Raw genomic sequence first — 18,272 nt, forward strand, 5'->3', positions numbered from 1 at the left:
TTATTGTCCCTTAGGGTCACTCCTATCATTTTCCTTTCCATTTCTCGTTGCATCGTCCTCAACCTAAGTTGAACTCTCTTTGTATTCCTCCAGGTTTCTGCTCCGTAGGTAAGGAACGGTACGATGCAGCTGTTATATGTCTTCCTCTTGAGGGATAGTAGCTATTTACTATTCATAATTTGAGAATGCTTGCCAAATGTGCTCCACCCCATCTGTTTCTTCTAGTTACTTCAATCTCAAGGTTCGGCTCTGCAGTTACTACCTGTCCTAAGTAGACGTACTCTTTTACAACTTCAAATGCACTGCTACTTATCTAGAAGGGCTGTTCTCTTCCGAGGTTGTACATTACTTTCGTTTTCTGCAGATTAATCTTGAGACGTACCGTTAAGCTCTCCTTGTTTAATTCAGTAACCATGAATGTCAATTCGTCCTCTGAGTTGCAGGACTGTGCAATGTTATCGGCGAAGCGCAACTTACTAAGGCACTCTTCATCAACTTGTATCTCTCACTCTTCCCATTCTAGGCCCTGAAAATTTCCTCTAAGCATGTGGTAAATAGCATTTGGAAGATCGTGTCTCTCTATTTTATGCCTTTCTTTATTGGTATTTTGTCGCTTTCTTTATAGAGCACTATGGTGTCAGTTCGTCAGTTGCAGATCTCTTCCGGGATGTTTATATATGCTTCGTTGATGCTCTATTTCAGCAGTATCTGCATGACTTCTGATACCTCTTCTGAACCAAAGGCCTTCTCGTAATCAATGAAGGCTATGTATAGTGGTGGAGTGTATTCTGAGCATTGCTCTATCACCCTGTTGATGTATAAATGTGATTCAGTATTGAGTAGTCTGTATGAAATCCTGCATGATCCTTTGGTTGATTGAATTCTAATGTTGTCTTGACTCCGTTATCAAATGTATTTGTAAATAACTTGTATACAATAGAGAGGAAGCTGATTGGCCTGTAGATCTTCAATTTCTTGCCATTTTCTTTCTTACGGATTAAGATGACGTTACCATTCTTCCAAAATTCTGGTACCTTCCCTGTGAGGAGACACTTTGTAAACAGGGTGGCCAAATTTTCTAGCACAATCTGTCTTCCATCTTTCAGCAGAAATAATTTTATCTGATCCTCACCAGCAGCTTTGCCTCTTTGCATTGCTCACTTCAGTCATTAGTGGTGGAATGTCATCTGGGGTACTGATAGTTCTTACATTATGGTCGTGGTTGTCCTGGCTACTGTACAGATCTTTGTAAAACTCCTCCGCTACTTCAACTGCCTTATCTATTTGTAGTTACTTTGTTTTCTTTGTCCCTTAATGCATACATCTAGGTTTTGCCTATCCCAAATTTCTTTTTCACTGCTTTGATGCTTCCTCTGTTCTTTAGAGCATGTTCATTTCTATTCATGTTATACATTCTTACACCAAATACCTTAAACTTGTTAACCAGCTTCGAGATCTCTGCCAGTTCTATTTTGTCTGGTGTGCTTTGAGGCTTTCATTCTTTGATGTTCTTTAATGAAGTTCTTCGTCTCATGTGACTGCTTGCTAGTGTCCTGTCTAACTACTGTAGCTCCGACATAGATGTGTGTATATTCACAAACACAAACACATATGCAATGGTCATGCATGCATAGTGTGCGTATATATATATTTTGTCGGCCTTGCGCTTCATCACGCTTCATCGAGTCATACATAGCTTTAGAATAGACTTCACCGGTCAATTATCGTGTGAAACCACTTGTCGCCCTAACAGACCGCCATTGCCGCAGTGCCAAGATTGTCCATGTTTCTCGCATGAAACTTTTCAAGCGGCGTTCTCCGTCACTTTGACTTACGGCGGCCAAGGTGTCCACCTCCAAGTGGGGAGAATTAGTGTGGGTGTTTGTTACATACATCGTTCCCATCTCTACATGATCATAATCACTATCATCTGCTTGTCTCTTTGTTCTCATGGCCACTCTGTGTCATTATCAGCATAATCGTCTGTGTACTGACTCTGCTCGTTCATTTTGCGAGGTATTTCCTCAAATGAACGCTGTCACAACCAAGACTACCAAGACTTTATATATATATCACATGTTTTTGCATTCATGGTGTGCGTGCATACATCCGCTTTAATATTAACTACTGCCGCATGAACGAGCGAGTGTTAAAAAATACACAACCTTATTCATTAGAAACCTAATAATATGGATGAGTGAACGAAAAGAAAGGAGCATCACTATTACAGTCGAAACTATGTTTTATCCTGAGATACACTGGCCTAGGCTGAGCTCTATTCTGTAATCAAGTGAACGGCGTGCGTATTAAGCTTTTGACAAGACAAGGGAACTCAATGGGATACCTGGAATCAGCAGCACGAGTCACAGCATAGTTACCTTGAAAACTGTTGAGGCCTTGCTTGCAGCACTATAGCTACACAGCACAAATGTGCTTGCACCTTTCGGAGTGGCCTGCTGCACATGAGCAGATGCCTTCTACCCCAGGCTTGCGATTGTTTGGCGGGGGCTGCAGTAACCCAGCCACCAACACTCGTCCACGATAAAAAATTATGCCTGGGCGGCACAAACTGAAAAGAGCCTGGCATTTCTTTCCATTCATATTTCTAGGCCCACTGACCTAACAGGCTCGTGGCTTACATGAGCACAGATACAGAAGATAAGCGAGCATATTGCGACTTGGACGTGATAACTGTGCACCAACACTTATCAGGACACTTGCTAGTCAGGTTCTTCAACTTGAAGTAAATTTGATGCGGTTTGCCGAAGAAGCCCCATGCTTGCACACGCAGCACATGTATTTCCACTGGTTCGCCAGTCAAACCCTTCATGCTGATCAAAATGAGATGGTCCACGACCAGCACCCTTTCCCCTTTGATGAAGCAATGCGATCCAATGCCACAATTTAGAAACTTCAGCACAACGCCAAGCAAAAGTGCCATGTTGACCGTTTTAAACGAAGCAATATTTGTTTTTTTTACCAGTGTTGCCAGCTCACAGATCGTTTTATGCGGTTGCGAATACTCGGGCACCATTTTCTGTTGCACTCCAGCCAAGTTTATAGAGCCCTACCGTGCCTTCATTATTCAATCATGCCAATTCAGCCTTCATTATTACTGCTTTGTGGTATTGGATCTAGCTTGCAGTTGGAAACGACAATGTCTGGGCACATTTTTCTGGTAGTTGTTGGTCGTTTCCAGTCATAGGAAATGCATACGTTAGCTACTGCACAAGTCAGTTGTTGGCTGTGATTTATCACCATCGTCATCGTCATCATCATCATTGTCATCGTCATTGCATATAGCGGGCTTCTTGCTTGTGCTGTTCTGTTATGGCAGAAAGAGAATGTGTGGTCTTGAACGTGCTTGTTCTTCGTCATTGTCATCAGCCGCATCATCATCGTTAGTGGCAGCTTCAGGGTGAGAATACAGGCCTCATTTATAAGGTCCTATTTATAAGCTGCTTCACATTTAAACAAAGAAAAACATGTCTGGCCTTCTGGTCAACAGCACCTTTTCTTCCAGTGGCTCGCCCCTTCAGTTGCCATGTAGGATTTCAAAAAGCTTGAGAACCAAAATCTGTAAAGAAAAAGAAAGCAAGTGGCCTGCAACATGCACGCCCAAGTGAGACTGGCTTACGTCAGCAGTTCCACATTTAATTTGGTCAGCCAGCTTACCGGCATAAGCGAGCATACTGTTGCGCAGCTCAAGGCAGTGGTACAGAGTGGTACTCTGGTTCGAAGCACATTAACCACAGGGAAAGGCTCACCAATATGCCTGCATGCTCGGTGATTGTGGATGAATGCAGTGAACCACGGAGCATCATGCGAATAAATTTGACTTTAACATATGTGCTTATCACATTGGCACTGCAGTGAAAACCAGTTTATCAGGGAGTATATTGGTGCAGTACACAGAGCAGTTAGTTGTGCTTCCGCAGTTTTTGTTCCATTACTCTAGAAAGTTGTTTCCGGGTATAAACCTAGAAGTACGAGCGCTAGCAGAGACTCACATGAGGGGCAACACATACACACGTGTACGTATTGTATCTTTTGTGGTGTTTCCTTTTTCCAACGAACTTGCCCAAGTAGGAATGTTGAGGAAATAATAGAAATAAAAAGCTTTCCAGGTGAAGCTAAAGGCATCAATTAGATTAAGTGAGTTTTGAAGACATTACCTGTGGCCCCATTATCCTTTGTCAAAAAGGGCTTCTTATAGAAGACATTATGGCATGGGCTTCCTAATTCACCGAGAGGTTGTGAGCAACAATGATGAATTCTGCTGCAAGAACCAAAGGGGTTGCATGCACTGCAGGGAAAGAAACTAAAAGTGTTTAGTGTTGGGGACTCCATCCATGACTATAACGAAGTGGGCTACGGAAGTGGTTATGAGCCATAGTACACTTGCTTAGTACATAAAACAACCAGTGGGACTTCTAGTTAGTTGACATTGTTCTTTGTGTAAAACTGGTGCAGCAGGGGCCTTGCATAGTGAAATGTGTTGTTCATTTATACTTGACACAATTCAACATGGATAGGCCTCTTCAGTTCATAGGTAAGAATAAAGCTGCTGAGGTCCGCAGTAGCAGTTACGGTGCTGACTCGAAGGTTGTGGGTTAGATCCCGACCACGGCGTTTTGATGGAATGGCCATGCAATGTAAAGAATGCCCTCCACTATGGTTTTGGAAATATTTAGCTGAACTATGACATCAGTATTGCTGTAGTAGAGTAGAAATTCTGCCAGGCCCATAGCCAGCTTCTTTTTTTTGGTGGAGTGAGGGGGTCATTTGCGGAAGGCCTTTTTTCATTGTTTATTTTGGTAAACTACCCACCTTCATCAAAGGAAAAGAGGCCCTTCCCCTGGATACTGGTAGGATTTGCCAAAAGAAATTAACTCCATACAATCCATAGTTAAAAACAACACAAAATAAACATGGCCAAGAAATCGCACAGTGCCCATACAATGCGCACGCAAGAAGACATGGCAGTAGTAGCTCAGGTTTCGGAAATTGATGACTGGTTTCAGCCTGAGGAGAACTGGTACAAAATTAGCCGTCGAATAACAGGATCAAAGCTAGTGAATTTGTTGATCTATCAGGTAAATACGATGCTTTAGAAAAATAATATGATGGGAATGACTGATTTCTGAAGCAGCAGTTCAAAGGATGTAAGAATGGGCTTGTTGGTGGTGAAACATTGTGAAAGCTTGTGGCGTACAAAAACGACACGCAAAAGTCTGCGCATCATCTTGTCGTTTTTGTTAGTCCTTGTCTTTTTTGTGAACCAAAAGTTTTAGCGAAGGAATTCAAGTCTGAAATGAGACAGAACCGAGGGAGAAAGCAGGCAAGCTTTCACAAACCAGGAAATGATACAACAGCTTTAAGTCACAGCGTAAAGAGATGAAATACTAGAGCTTTGTGAACAATCTCAGTCAAACAAACAGGTTGCTCTCCTCTTACCCTGCTATGCACCTGTTGTTTCATCAAAAGCTGTCATCACCTGTGCGGGATCCCCTTCACGCACTTTCCAAGCTGGAACTGGAAGAGCTCACTGCCAGCCTGAATCTCTTCAGTGACCAGTCCCTGGAAGTCAAGTGTTCTTTGCAGAGCCTCCTGGTACAAGACACCCGCACCGATTCCACACTTGTTCACACAAGGTAATATACTGGGGCGGTTACTCTAGGCACCCACTTAATTAGGTATAAATAAAAATAAGAAGGGGAAGATAGAATTCATTAACAAGTGCTAGAGCCAAAGGTTTGGCAAGTGGACTTGTTTTTTTAAGGCTGTAGTTGCTTGCAAATTTCTCAACTTGACTATAATGTAGTTCTCAATACAATGGGGCATGTTTCATCCTTTGAGGGTTGAATTTTTTTGTAAAATCTACTCCAAAAATGTGTTTTTTTTATTGCTGAGTTAAATTCTTCGGATTCTTTTCATAAAACTGTCTCAGTTTATTTTGTGTGACCGTCAAGGGAGAAAAAATAATTGTGCTGTTACACATATATCTCCAGCATCAATCGAAATATTAAAAATATATGTAAGTAGACTTGCAATAATTTAAACTCTAATGATTCAAACTTTCGGTTAATTGAAACAAAGTTCAGTTTTTTTGGTTAGACCTCCATTCTTTCAATGTATTTAAAGGCCTCTTAATTCAAACTTCATAATTCAATTACTTCATACTTTTTGCAGTTTCGTACCAGAAAATATCTGGTGCTTCTCACTACTGTTTAAAATTTGCAAGCTTATATATTCTGAACAGTCTAGAAATGAAAAATATGCACCACGGGCCTTCAAGGAAAAAGGCTTTGCTAGTAAACAAATGTTAGAAACAAAGCACACACATGGTAAACCGTGATGCTTCTCAACTGGTATAGAGAGCTTTGTGCTAAAGGCACAAACTATGGCAAAGCAGTTGGCAATTCACGCTATTTCACTGAATCGCGATCCACTGACGTCGAACCAGTCATCCCTGGCAAGTTTCGTGTAGTATGTCGCTTAGCCTAGCTACTTTCGCCGTCGCATGCCAGCTCGTTTGCAGTCCAATGCATAAGCGTGTTTTTGCATTCTTCGCACATGTTACTCTCAGGATTGTACTAGGGTGCGGCGGGTAGCCTGTTCGGTTTTTGTGATCTACGTGTGCAAGCGGCATCGCACGACACAGCGACGGCGAACTTGCGAACGGCATCATGACGTGCTCGTACCACCGTCACTCCACTGAGCAGTTGCCTTCAAATGACTGTGATAAGCTCACCGGCGGTGAGTCAAAAGGGCACGTTCATTGCCACCAGCCACCTCGCTATCCCTCTTTTTATGCTTATTTGTTAAGGCATCGCCACGATCGTGGGGAAGTCGTTATCTTTAATTAACCAGTCTTTGCCGTTACCGAAAGATGGAAAACCCTTAAGGGGAGACACGGGGCTTAGAATGATGAAAAATGACCAAGAAGTCGATTTTTAAAATTTTTATTCCTGTACTGTATTCCTGTACGTGCATGTTCTTAAATTGTGATTGCTAAATTCGATCAATAAATGAGCTAAAATTTGTTATGAAATCACTATAGAAGTTGCGAGAGGTTATACTTGTTTGAACTTCACGCACTCCGCTGGCGAAGCAGTTGGCCGATCGCCGTCATCTTGAGCTCGTTTTGAAGCTGATTTCTTTGTGCACATTATGCCACCCTGCAAAATGGTGTCACATGAAAGGAACGGCTGCCCTCACCCCTTTTCTGAAGCCCCCTTCCCAATCACTCATTGGCTGGAGCACGTGCGCACCATGCGAGCCCTCCCATCTCTCGGTTCCCATTGGTTGATGCGGCCAACGAGGCTGCGATTTTTTTATTCCTGGTTGTTGTTTGTCGGCCACTGGCTCCCGTCTCGCACGTGTGTCCATCTGCTTCCCGCTCATGCTACGTGACCGACGCAACGACTTTCTGTTTTTTTTTTGCTGGCATGACTGATGACACTTGTCTAAAGAAGAAGACACGCCAAGCGCACGGCAGGAAATGAAGGTGTCTGTGGAACACGCCGTGGAAGAAAGCCACAATGTGGTAGTGTCAAAGAGTTGAGCCTCGCAGGGAACTTTCACGCAACAAAAGTTATCGCTTCTCGCATTTATGGCTTCCTGGGTTCGAAGAAATTGTTGGTTTATCGTTGGTGGTCGTAGATGCCGAGAACAGCGTCTGAAAAGTTCGCCGTGTGAAGACTGACTGCAATTTTCTATGCTGCATCCTATATTTCTTTTAGTTCTTATCCCCCTCTCTTCCGGTCTGCTTGTGAAGAAACGCCTGGAAGGTGAACCACCTTGCTCGCAACGTCTGAAATCTGGGAGCGGTGCTCGCCGCGTTCTGTGATATCTTTCGTCCCAAGCAAACTGCAGCAGTGCACACGCGAGCGCGCCTTTTACATGCTTCAGAATGCCCCTTTTACCTTTTTTTAAAGACGACAGTCTTTCTTGAGAAGCTTCGGGCAATACTTTTTGTCTGTCTGTTTGTATGTTTGTCTGTTTGTCTGCCCTTAACGGTACTTTAAACGCCACCAAAGTGGCCAAACGGTACTCCGAACGGCCGACCCTATTCGCAGCGCCCACCAATATTGCTTAAGATTCAGCACTCATAGTTGTGGGATTGTCAATTAAAAAAGCAATTATTGCACATATTTGAGGCATCATAACATCACGTCAATATTCTGTATGTGTGTATTTTACTAGAAAAGGCATATATATATATATATAAGTAATTATAAAGACCGTAGCATTTACTCTGTTGCGCTGACCAGGCAACGCTTGCATGAAAAGGCAATTGTTTCCACGGCTTTGCTAAGACGACACGGTAGTGGCCCCTACCCGTCTCCTTGCGTTCTACAGCTTGTCACCTCCGAGGCGGATGCCCAGGTGTGTGCAATTTGTTTTCTAAAATAACTGCCAGATAGCGGTCATGTTTCATGTGTGACGTGAGTTGATGCGCTCGTTCACCTTCGCTGCACGCTCGTAGCACTCTAACGCAGTGCCTCCAGCATACCATTCACCAATTTTCTTGCGCAGAACTTGAAATAAACGTTTTATGAAGTCTTGGTTTGGAAGACCTGTATTAGGCCCGAGGAACCGGCAGCCAACAGCTGAGAAGAACGAACCAAGATGATGATGATACGTGACAACGATGAGGATGCATGAGCAACACGATAATGATGATAATGTACAGATGAAGAGGATTGGTATACTAAATGCCCACACTAATTCCCCCCACGTGAAAGCGGCCAGCTTGGCCGCGGCAAGTCAAGGGGACAAAGAACGTCGCATGAAGGGCTTCATATGGGAGACATGGATGACCTCAGTAGTTCGATAACGACGATCTCCTGGGGCTACAAGAGGCGTCATGCGATAATTCACTGGTGGTGAAGTTTCTTCAAGAACTGTGTACGACCCGATAAACCGTGGCTGGAATTTGTCGCACAAACCAGGTGTGCGAATAGGCGTCAAAAGGAGCACTTCGTCTTCAGGTTGAAAGGATACAGCACGATGCGATTCATCATAAACCAGCTTTCTGTCTTGCTGTCAGGCTTTAGTGTTTACACGGGCACGTGTGCGACATTGTGCGAGTCGTAAAATGTATTCTTCTGAGAAAGATAGAGATGAATTCGGGTGGCAGGTAAAGAAAAAGACGTCCAGGAAAGAAGTGGGGAGCGTCCATAAACTAGGTAAAATAGTGAGTAGCAGGTTGTCCACTGAATGGCCCTATTGTAAGCCAAGATTACGAATGGTAGAACTCTGTCCCAGTTCTTGTGGTCTGGTTGAATATAGGCGGCGATCATGTCAGCCAGAGGGCGGTGGAATCGCTCAGTGAGGCCATTAGTCTGGGGGTGATAACTAGAGGCAGTCTTGTGAGTTGTGCCGGAGGCGTGAGGAAGTGCGTTCACTAGTTATGAAACAAAGGCCCTTCCACGGTCACTGAGCAATACACGTGGAGCACCATGACGCACTATAACGGCTCGGAGGATGAAACCGGCAATTCCAGAAGCTGAACCGGTAGTGACGGATGCCGTCTCGGCGTAGCGCGTCAAATGGTCAACGGCTGTTACTATCCATCGGTTTCCAGCAGCACTGACTAGAAGGGGGCCATAAAGATCGATGCCTACAACTTTTAATGGTGTGGCTGGGCACGGAAGAGGCTGTAGTGTACCGGCTGGAGCAGATGTGGGTAGTTTTCTACATTGGCAGGTAGTGCAGGACCCAACTAGACCCAACAGGAGCTACACTAGTTGTAATACCTGGCCAATAAAACCGACTTTGAAGGCAATCGTAGGTTTTGTGGTAACCAAGGTGACCAGCCATCGGATGGTCATGAAGTGCTCTGAGGACTTCGGACCGAAGCGATCCGGGTAGAACGGGAACCAAGCGCTGATTGTCAGGATGGTAAATTTTGCGGTACAGCACCGAGTTTTCCAGCTTAAACTGCGAGAGTTGGCGACAGAGCCTCGCATCAGGTGGACGGGAACTGCCAGTGACGTAGCCTATAATACGTCGACAGTATGGGTCAGCCAGCTGTCGAGAAGAAAAACCGTGCGGGTCGTCCGAAGGCAACTGGTCCATAGAGGCGAGAGAGGAAACCGCCGTAGACGTGGACTCCAAGGGTGTGTTGTGCAAAGTGATTGCGGAAACGCTGAGGGGAGCCGCTGGTAGTGGGCAGCGAGAAAGAGCATTGGCGTCGCTATGCTTTCTGCCACACTTGTATACCATGTCAAAATCATACTCTTGTAGGCGTAGAATCCAGTGGCCGAGGCGTCCCGACAAGTTCTTGAGTGTCGAAAGCCAACATAAAGCGTGGTTGTCGGTCACAAAGGGTAAATGGCGGCCGTGAAGATAGGGACGAAATTTCTGCACTGACCAAACGATGGCGAGGCACTCCTTCTCGGTGATCGTATAGTTCCTCTCGGCTGTGGAGAGGACGCGGCTGGCGTACGCAACGACTCGCTCTCGCGAAGAGTTGTCGCGCTGGAGGAGCACGGCTCCTAAACCGTGGCCGCTAGCGTCTGTATGAAGGAAGGTCGGTGCACCATCGTGAAAATGAGAAAGTACAGGATCGGTCGTGAGGGCACCCTTCAACCTGTCGAAAGCCAATTCACATTGCTGAGACCACTGAAAGGGCGTACCAGAAGCAAGCAGCTTATGGAGTGGTGCAACTATGGAGGCAAAGTTTTGTATGAATGGCCGAAAGTAAGAGGCGAGACCAAGGAAACTTCGCAACTCTTTTGGCTTGTCAGGGCGAGGGAAGCGAAGCACCGCAGCAGTTTTCTCAGGGTGTGGACGAATTCCGTTTTTGCTCACAACATGACCGAGGACCTTGATAGATCTGCTGGCGAAATGGCACTTCTTGGTGTTAATTTGAAAACCAGCGCCCGCAAGGCAAGTCAGGACCTCGTCCAAGCGTTGCAGATGTTGAAGAAACGTCGATGAAAAGACAACAATGTCATCGAGGTAACATAGGCAAGTCTTCCATTTCAGGCCATGCAGCACGGTGTCAATCAAGCGCTCAAAAGTTGCGGGCGCATTGCAATGACCAAACGGCATAACATTGAATTCGTATAGGCCGTCCGAAGTTGCAAACGCAGTCTTTTCTTTGTCCTCTTCATGCATGGGGATTTGCCAATAGCCGGAACGCAAGTCGAGGCTCGAAAAGAATTCAGCACCTTGTAAGGAATCAAGGGCGTCGTCGATGCGTGGCATGGGGTATACGTCCTTTCTCGTGATCTTATTGAGTGCTCGGTAATCGACGCAAAATCGTATGGAACTGTCTTTTTTACGCACCAGAACCACTGGAGACGACCAAGGACTGGTTGAGGGTCGGATTTTCTCCCGTTGCAGCATATCGTCTACATTTTCCTCAATGATTTTTCGTTCGGCTAGGGAGACGCGGTACGGGCGACGATGCACAATGGATGTTCCTTCGGTCTGAATACCATGTGCTGTAGCAGTTGTCTGACCCAGGCTGGATGAATGAACGTCAAAAGAGTTTGCATGCTTTTGCAACAAATCAAGCAGCTGCTGCTTCTGCGAGTCTGTCAAGTCCTTGTTGATGGCTGCTTTAAAGGCAGAGGAAGCAGCATGATCTCCAGGATGGCCTTTAGAGGAGGCAGGGGTAAGAGGCACGACACACACAGGCTCCAGATCAGCAACACAGGCGACAGTAGTTCCCCGCGGCAGTAAAATTTTATCTGGCGTGATGATCGTAGCAGCGAGGACAGCTGATTCGTTGTTGAAGCGAGCTACACCTGATGCAAGAGCTATGCCTTTGTTAAGGCAACGGGTCGACGGAGTGACGAAAATGTCACCAGAGTCGACGTCCTTGGACAAAACTAAGACTAATTGATATCCGTGTGGTGGTAACTCGATGTCTACAGCAGCAGTGAGTTGAAGTGGCCTGTAGGTTTTGTCACTAAGCAAGCGGTCTGTGTCAGTAAAATGGACGACACGTTGTGCACAACAAATAGCAGCGGAAGCAGATGAAAGAAAGTCCCAGTCTAAAATGAGTTCGTGGGAGCACGGGGATAGCACAGCGAATTGTATATGATGAAGAATGTCGTCGATTAGCACACGGGCAGTACAGAGAGCGGAAGGGCGAATCATTGTTCCTTGGGCTGTAACCAGTGTTGGTCCATCATAAGGCGTCGTGACTTTTCGAAGACGGGTACAAAAATCAGCACGAATAATAGAAAACGCAGCCCCAATGTCCACCAAAGCATCAACGTCCACTCCCTCAACTGTGACCGCAATCATATTGTAGGGGCACGCTGGAGGAATTGGAGTCCTTTGTTGGAATGCAGTTTGTCCTCTAAAAACTGCATTGCTTAGTTTTCCGGACACCGATCAGAAGTAAGGGAAGCAGGCTGAAGAGAAGATGAGGAGCGACGGTTGGGTGACGGTGAACGGCGTCGGGTTGATCGGTGACTACTGCGCAGTTCACCCGATGCTGTCGGAGATGGAGACCGACGCGGCGGTGACGAATAACGGCTGCCCTGGTACAAGGCTCCTGCGGTATAGTCCCGTTCGCGTATGTCATACTCTCGGCGCTCGTCTTGCTGGCGCTTGTGACAAAAGCGTGAAATGTGACCACGATAGCCGCAATAATAGCACGTAGGCCGAGTTGATCGATAAGGAGGGTAGTAGCTTGCGCTAACTCCACCGGGAGAGAGAGCAGTCAGGGGGACAGATGACGGCTCAGGCGGTGGTGATGAAAAGCTCGTGGGAAAGCTTGTGGGAGGTGCGGCAGCAACCGACGCGTACTTCGTGGCGGGGACGTCGAACTGGCGGTGCCTGGTGGCGCGGCAGCGGTGTGCGGGAACGATGGGAGAGTACGAGAGACAGTGGGCAGCAGGTTGGCCATGTGGGTCATGGACGTGAGCTCTTCCCTGATGACATCCCGCAATGATGTTGAAGAAGACTGAATGGGACACGCTGAAGATAGTGTGAATCCCATTGATTCTAATTCTTCGCGTATAATCGCCCTTATCGTGTATCGCAGGTTTGGATCAGTCGTAATACGGGCCACGTCACTGTCTGGTTGTAGGCGCATAGACTCAAGTTCTTCGAGGCGCTGACAGGTTGTCGCAACGTCAGAAACGGTAGCCGGATTCTGGATTGCAAGGGCATTGAATGCGACGGGTGCAATCCCCTTAAGAAGCTGGCGTACCTTGTCTGACTCTGTCATTGGGGTATCAACCCGGCGGCAAAGTGAAAGGACATTCTCGATGTAGGATGTATACGACTCCCCGATGTGCTGTTTCCGAGTCGCGAGAGCTTTCTTTGCGAGAGCTGAATGAACAGCCGGTGTGCCAAAGACATGGCGAAGCTGATCTTTGAAGGCTGACCAGTCGGGGATGTCGATAAATTGGTTGAGGAACCAGGTCTTCGTGATAACCGTGAGGTAGAATGACACGTGAGCGAGTTTGTAGGTGTTATCCCACCGGTTAGCAGTGCCGACACGTTCGAAGTCGTCCAGCTATTCCTTCACTTCTTCCCCACGCATACCAGCGAAGTGATTGGGCACACGCTGGATGCTGTTAATGACGTGAAAAGGCGCGGCACGCGGTGGCGGAGTGGGAACAGCTGCAGCACCTACCTCTTCTTGGTGTGACATATTTCCGGACACCTGGCCCAAGTGGCGACCTGAACGTAGCTCCAGGGGGTAGAGTGGCCGAGAGGATGATGGGGGATCTAACAGCACGCTCCACCACGCATGAAGTCTTGGTTTGGAAGACCTTTATTAGGCCCGAGGAACCGGCAGCCGACAGCTGAGATGAACGAACCAAGATGATGATGATACGTGACAACGATGAGGATGCATGAGCAACACATGATACTGATAATGTATAGATGAAGAGGATTGGTATACTAAATGCCCACAGTCTGTTCATCGTTTCTCGACAACATTTGCAGTGTAACATGCAGATATGGGGCAAATTTTTTCCGCTACGTATATGCTATATTTTTACTGCCACCATGTTGGAAATGTTTGTTGTATAAATAGGAGGCGCTGAAAAATGTTCGCTGATTCTGAACTCAGTTTCTAAGGGTAGCATAGAAAAATCGTAAGTGCACCAAATTATGGTCATTATAACCGATAGATCGTTATAGCTAGGTTTGATATAAAGGGTTGTACTGTAGTATTCTGAGCAAGAACAATGCCTAGCAGACCTCTTGCCACACGGTTTATGCAACAGAAGCCACTGGAGGTTTTTGCAGAGAAACAAGCAGGTTGCAGATCTCGTGAACAACCTAAAAATTGGCTCATGCAGAGTACTCACTGCTGGTAGTCAAAGGAGAAACGCTGATAGATGTGTTGTTTGATCGATTGTGGTAACTGTGCCATTGCTGGAGGGCATGCTCGATATTTGAAGCATGTGGGAATTGAGGCTAGCCCGCTGCCATTGCGCGGGCTTTGCCGCCTTTTCTGCCGTTCTCATGTACCGACATGACCCCTCCTCTGTTGTCTGCCGCCCTGGGAGAGCAAGGAGTGACGTTTAACCCCACTCATCTGGTAGCAGATGTCGACTCTGGTGCCGCGCGCATAGTCTCCCGAGAGTTTTTGCGTATGGCGTCAGGAGTGGAGACCTCTCCGGGGACTACATGGGGGTAAGCACGCTTTTCTTTTCCGTCCGTCAGCTCCCCTTGGGGCTCGTTCTGACTTCGCCAACAGCGCCTTGTGCCCGCGGCGAACACTTACCTTATGTCGCCCCCTCCCCTTCCGAACACTAGGCCGAAGAGTGGTGCAGGTTCCTAGTGCGTGACCAGGCTACGTCGGCTCGTATCTCTCCGAATTCAACGCAAGCACCTTTGCCCTAGCTCGAGCAACCGGGCCGTGATCCGGGTGTCTCCGTGAACCACTTTTATCACGGAGACGTGCTCGTGGCACTCTGTGTAGTACTTTTCGCCCGTGGCGTGGCTAAGCCCATTTGCTTTCTCGCCGTGCCTTTGCAATGGGCTGTGCTGCGTTTTAGTGTTGCCACAGACAATAAAGTGTTGCGACCTTGAGCAGTATCGTGTTCTCGCCATGGCGACAGTTAATTCGTGCCCTGCAGCTCGCTAAGACCAGACCCACGCTAGTGGCTGTACTCCTTCGGGATATGTGTCACTACACTGGCGCCCAACGCGGTATCAAAAGCTCTAACCTTTTGACTGCTCTTAGCGAGTCAGTTTGGCTTGTCACAACATGCCTGCTTTGTGGCATGGCGCGTTGCACAAAGAGGCTATCGCCTTTATTGACGGGCACGCTTCGGCACCTGTCGGTGTCATCACCCCTTTTTGTGGGGAACAGACAACTAACGTGGTAGGTGACGCGCTATCTCGTGCACCCTGTTGTCTGCCGAGTACCTGGATTTTGGTGAGACGGCCACTCGTGGTGCCTTAGCACATGCAATTGTCGGGGGCGAAACAGCGGCGAAAAGAAGGAGTCGCCATCAGGATGACCTTGGCTGCTATCAAGGTAAACGGCGCACAGCGTGGTGGCCGAGCGGGGGAACTTTCCGAAGGCCGCTGTGCCGAGAGCGAACCCGTCACGCCGTGCATGCAGTGGTTGCTCTGTTCCTGAGGGGCCGCGATACCAGACTACCCCATTTGGGAGAATGGGAATTGCTTTCGGCAGTGAAGAGCTACTGAAGACTCAGCAAAGTGATCCGTTGCGACTCTCGGAGGGACGAAGCGCCGTATATGCTGCTTGCTCAGCGGCGGGCAGTGATAAACCGTCTTGAAGAGGCGCGAAGTGTCGTTACACTGCTCGTTCTGCGGCAGATGTGAATAGGGGGCTGAAACAGCGTGCAGTGCTGAGTCGCCAGCGGATTCGTTTTGCTGGACCATGACGGGCTTTATATAACTATATAGGGCCTGTCACTATAACTATATAGCCACTGACGACGAGTCCATTGATCCATTTAAGGTGGCTCTGCCCAAAAAGTCTGAGAGCCGCACTGTGCGATCCCCTCACGATGAACTCATGGCCGGTCACCTGAGTGGCTCGAAAGTTTTTGCAAACTGAGCAATATTGTGACCTAGCCCGGCACGCACTGTGACTTTTATTGCTATTCCGTGCTTGCCACGTCTAATAAACGATTGAACCAAGGGTTGGCACGCCACCCGGTTTTGAACCGATTGTAAGTGAGTGTCCGTGACGCGTACTTTCCCTTTGGGAAAACTCAGCCGTCCCCACATCACAGAGCTGAAGCTCTTTGTCATGGTCTGACGAGCCTGCGCTAGCGCCCTGCGGCACTTCGCGCAAGCAACGAGGCACACCCGGGGCGGCGGACCGCATTTGGACAACGCACCAGTATAACATGCGGAAGCGGTCACCTTTGTGATTTCGTGCCCGACGGCGGACTTTTCCGCAACCGAAGGCCCTCAGTTTACTGTCTAGCCTCAACATAGGTTAGCTTCTTTACAGCCTTTTCTCGTAAAGACGTTGAGCCCGCCCAGTTTGCTGCCAGTGTTTCTTTTTTAAGACTCATGTGTATTTTATGTTTTTTGTCTAATATTAAGTGTGACTATATTTTATATTTTTATTTTTTTAGCCCCAGATTGAGTGTCATTTTGCTCTGTTTTACTTTTTTTTCGTGTTTATTTCATCTACCGCGAAGAGAGTTGTGACCTTAAGTATCAGTGCTTAAGCGTGGAGAGAGAGACGAAGGGTGCTTCGCGGCTTTGCTCTCGCAGCCATCGGCGGTGTGTGTGTGTGTGCGTGCTTCTGTGCATGTGTAAGTGCGTGATGCTTCAGTGCGTGCCCGCGGAGAGTGCGCGTCGTGATTTCGACCCATCCGTGAAGACAGTAGAGGTGCTCGGGGCCCTGACCCAGTGCCATGAGACAGTCCAGCCGTGCTCTGCACTCGGCATTGCCGAGAAGCCCTGCTGCCTTTTCCATCAAGGCCCCTGTGAGAGGCCAGCTTACAGCAGCTATATGCTGCCAGCCAATGCCAGGACGCCTCGCAGCCAATTTCGGTTCAGCCTCCCTAATCTCCGGCCAGGCCCGGCTTCCCATAACGTTCCAGTTCTGTCATTGAGCCAGAAATTCGGGGCCTTCAAACCACCGCCGAAACGGTGTTCATTGGACTCGCAGCTAGTCAAGAGCACCAAGGAGCCATCAGAGAGCCCCCTTCCATGCCTCTGACCTTGCACTCGGGCATCGCAGCGGACATTGTCATGCTCTTCCACCCCTCTGCGTAATGGACGCTATCCTTCCCAAGTACCACGAACACTAGTCTTACTTTTCTGTGCTCCCTTCTGCGATTATTTTTATAGTGTCATGTGTTTATTTTGTTAATAATGTTTTTTCCCTTTCATAATTTTCTTAGCAGCAGTTACAGGGCTAGACTGAGGTTGGCTGTCGCTCATAGCAGTGTCATTTTAACTGCACGGGTGACGTCCAGCAGCCTTTGCAGACCGTTGAACGACAAATTTAAGAAATTGGGTGGTGGGAATATATGCTAGCTCTCTGCCTTTGCGCGGGCTTTGCCGTCTCTTTTGCTATTTTCATGGCCCGACATGACTCCCCTCCTCCTTCGTTTGCCGCGCTGGGAAAGCAAGGAGTGATGTTTAACCCCTCTCACTCGGTAGCGGATGTCGACTGTGGCGCCGCGCGCAGAGTCTCCCGAGAGGTTTTGCATGCGCGCGTTGGGAGTGGAGACCTCTCCAGGGTTGACATGGCGGTAAGCAAGCGTTTCTTTTCCGTCCGTCAGCTCCCTTTGGGGCTCGTTCGGACTTCGCTAACAGCGTCTTGCGCTTGCAGCGAACGCTTACCTTATGTCGCCCCCCCCCCCCCCCCCCTTCCGAACGCTAGGCGGAAAAGTGGTGTGGGTTCTTAGTGCGTGGCCATGCTATGTCGACCTGTATTTCTCTGAAGCCAACGTGAGCGCCTTTACTCTCGCTCGAGCAACCGGGCTTTGGTCCTGGTGTCTCTGTGAATCACTTTTACCACGGAGACGTGCCCATGGCACCCTGGGTAGTACTTTTCGCCTGTGGCACGAATAAGCCCATTTGCTTACCCGCCCCACCTTTGCAACGACCTCTGTACTGCGTTTGGTGTTGACACAGACAATAAAGAGTTGCGACCTTGAGCAGTATCGTGTTCTCCCCATGGCGACGGTAATGCGTGCCCTGCGGCTTGCTAAGATCGGACCCACGCTAGTGACTGTACTCCTTCGGGATACGTGTCACTACAAGTTTCCTTGATGATTTCGCTACAGTCATTGGTGGGTTGTGAAAAAAAGCAGCAAACAGTTATTGCTTGACGCCTC

General features: G+C 47.8%; 1 protein-coding gene across 6 annotated transcripts in view; it reads left to right on the plus strand.

Moving 5' to 3' along the window:
* Positions 1 to 18,272, plus strand: part of LOC119174040 (intermembrane lipid transfer protein VPS13A) — a 1,344,268-nt gene that overhangs the window by 378,684 nt on the left and 947,312 nt on the right. For all 6 annotated transcript variants that reach the window (XM_075894208.1, XM_075894209.1, XM_075894213.1 and 3 more), the window contains one exon: positions 5,488 to 5,654. In XM_075894208.1, the coding sequence (XP_075750323.1) occupies positions 5,488 to 5,654 (167 nt within the window). The remainder of the gene's footprint in view (positions 1 to 5,487; positions 5,655 to 18,272) is intronic.

This window comes from Rhipicephalus microplus, chromosome 5 (assembly GCF_043290135.1).
Source record: "Rhipicephalus microplus isolate Deutch F79 chromosome 5, USDA_Rmic, whole genome shotgun sequence".
Classification (NCBI taxonomy): Eukaryota; Metazoa; Arthropoda; class Arachnida; order Ixodida; family Ixodidae; genus Rhipicephalus; species Rhipicephalus microplus.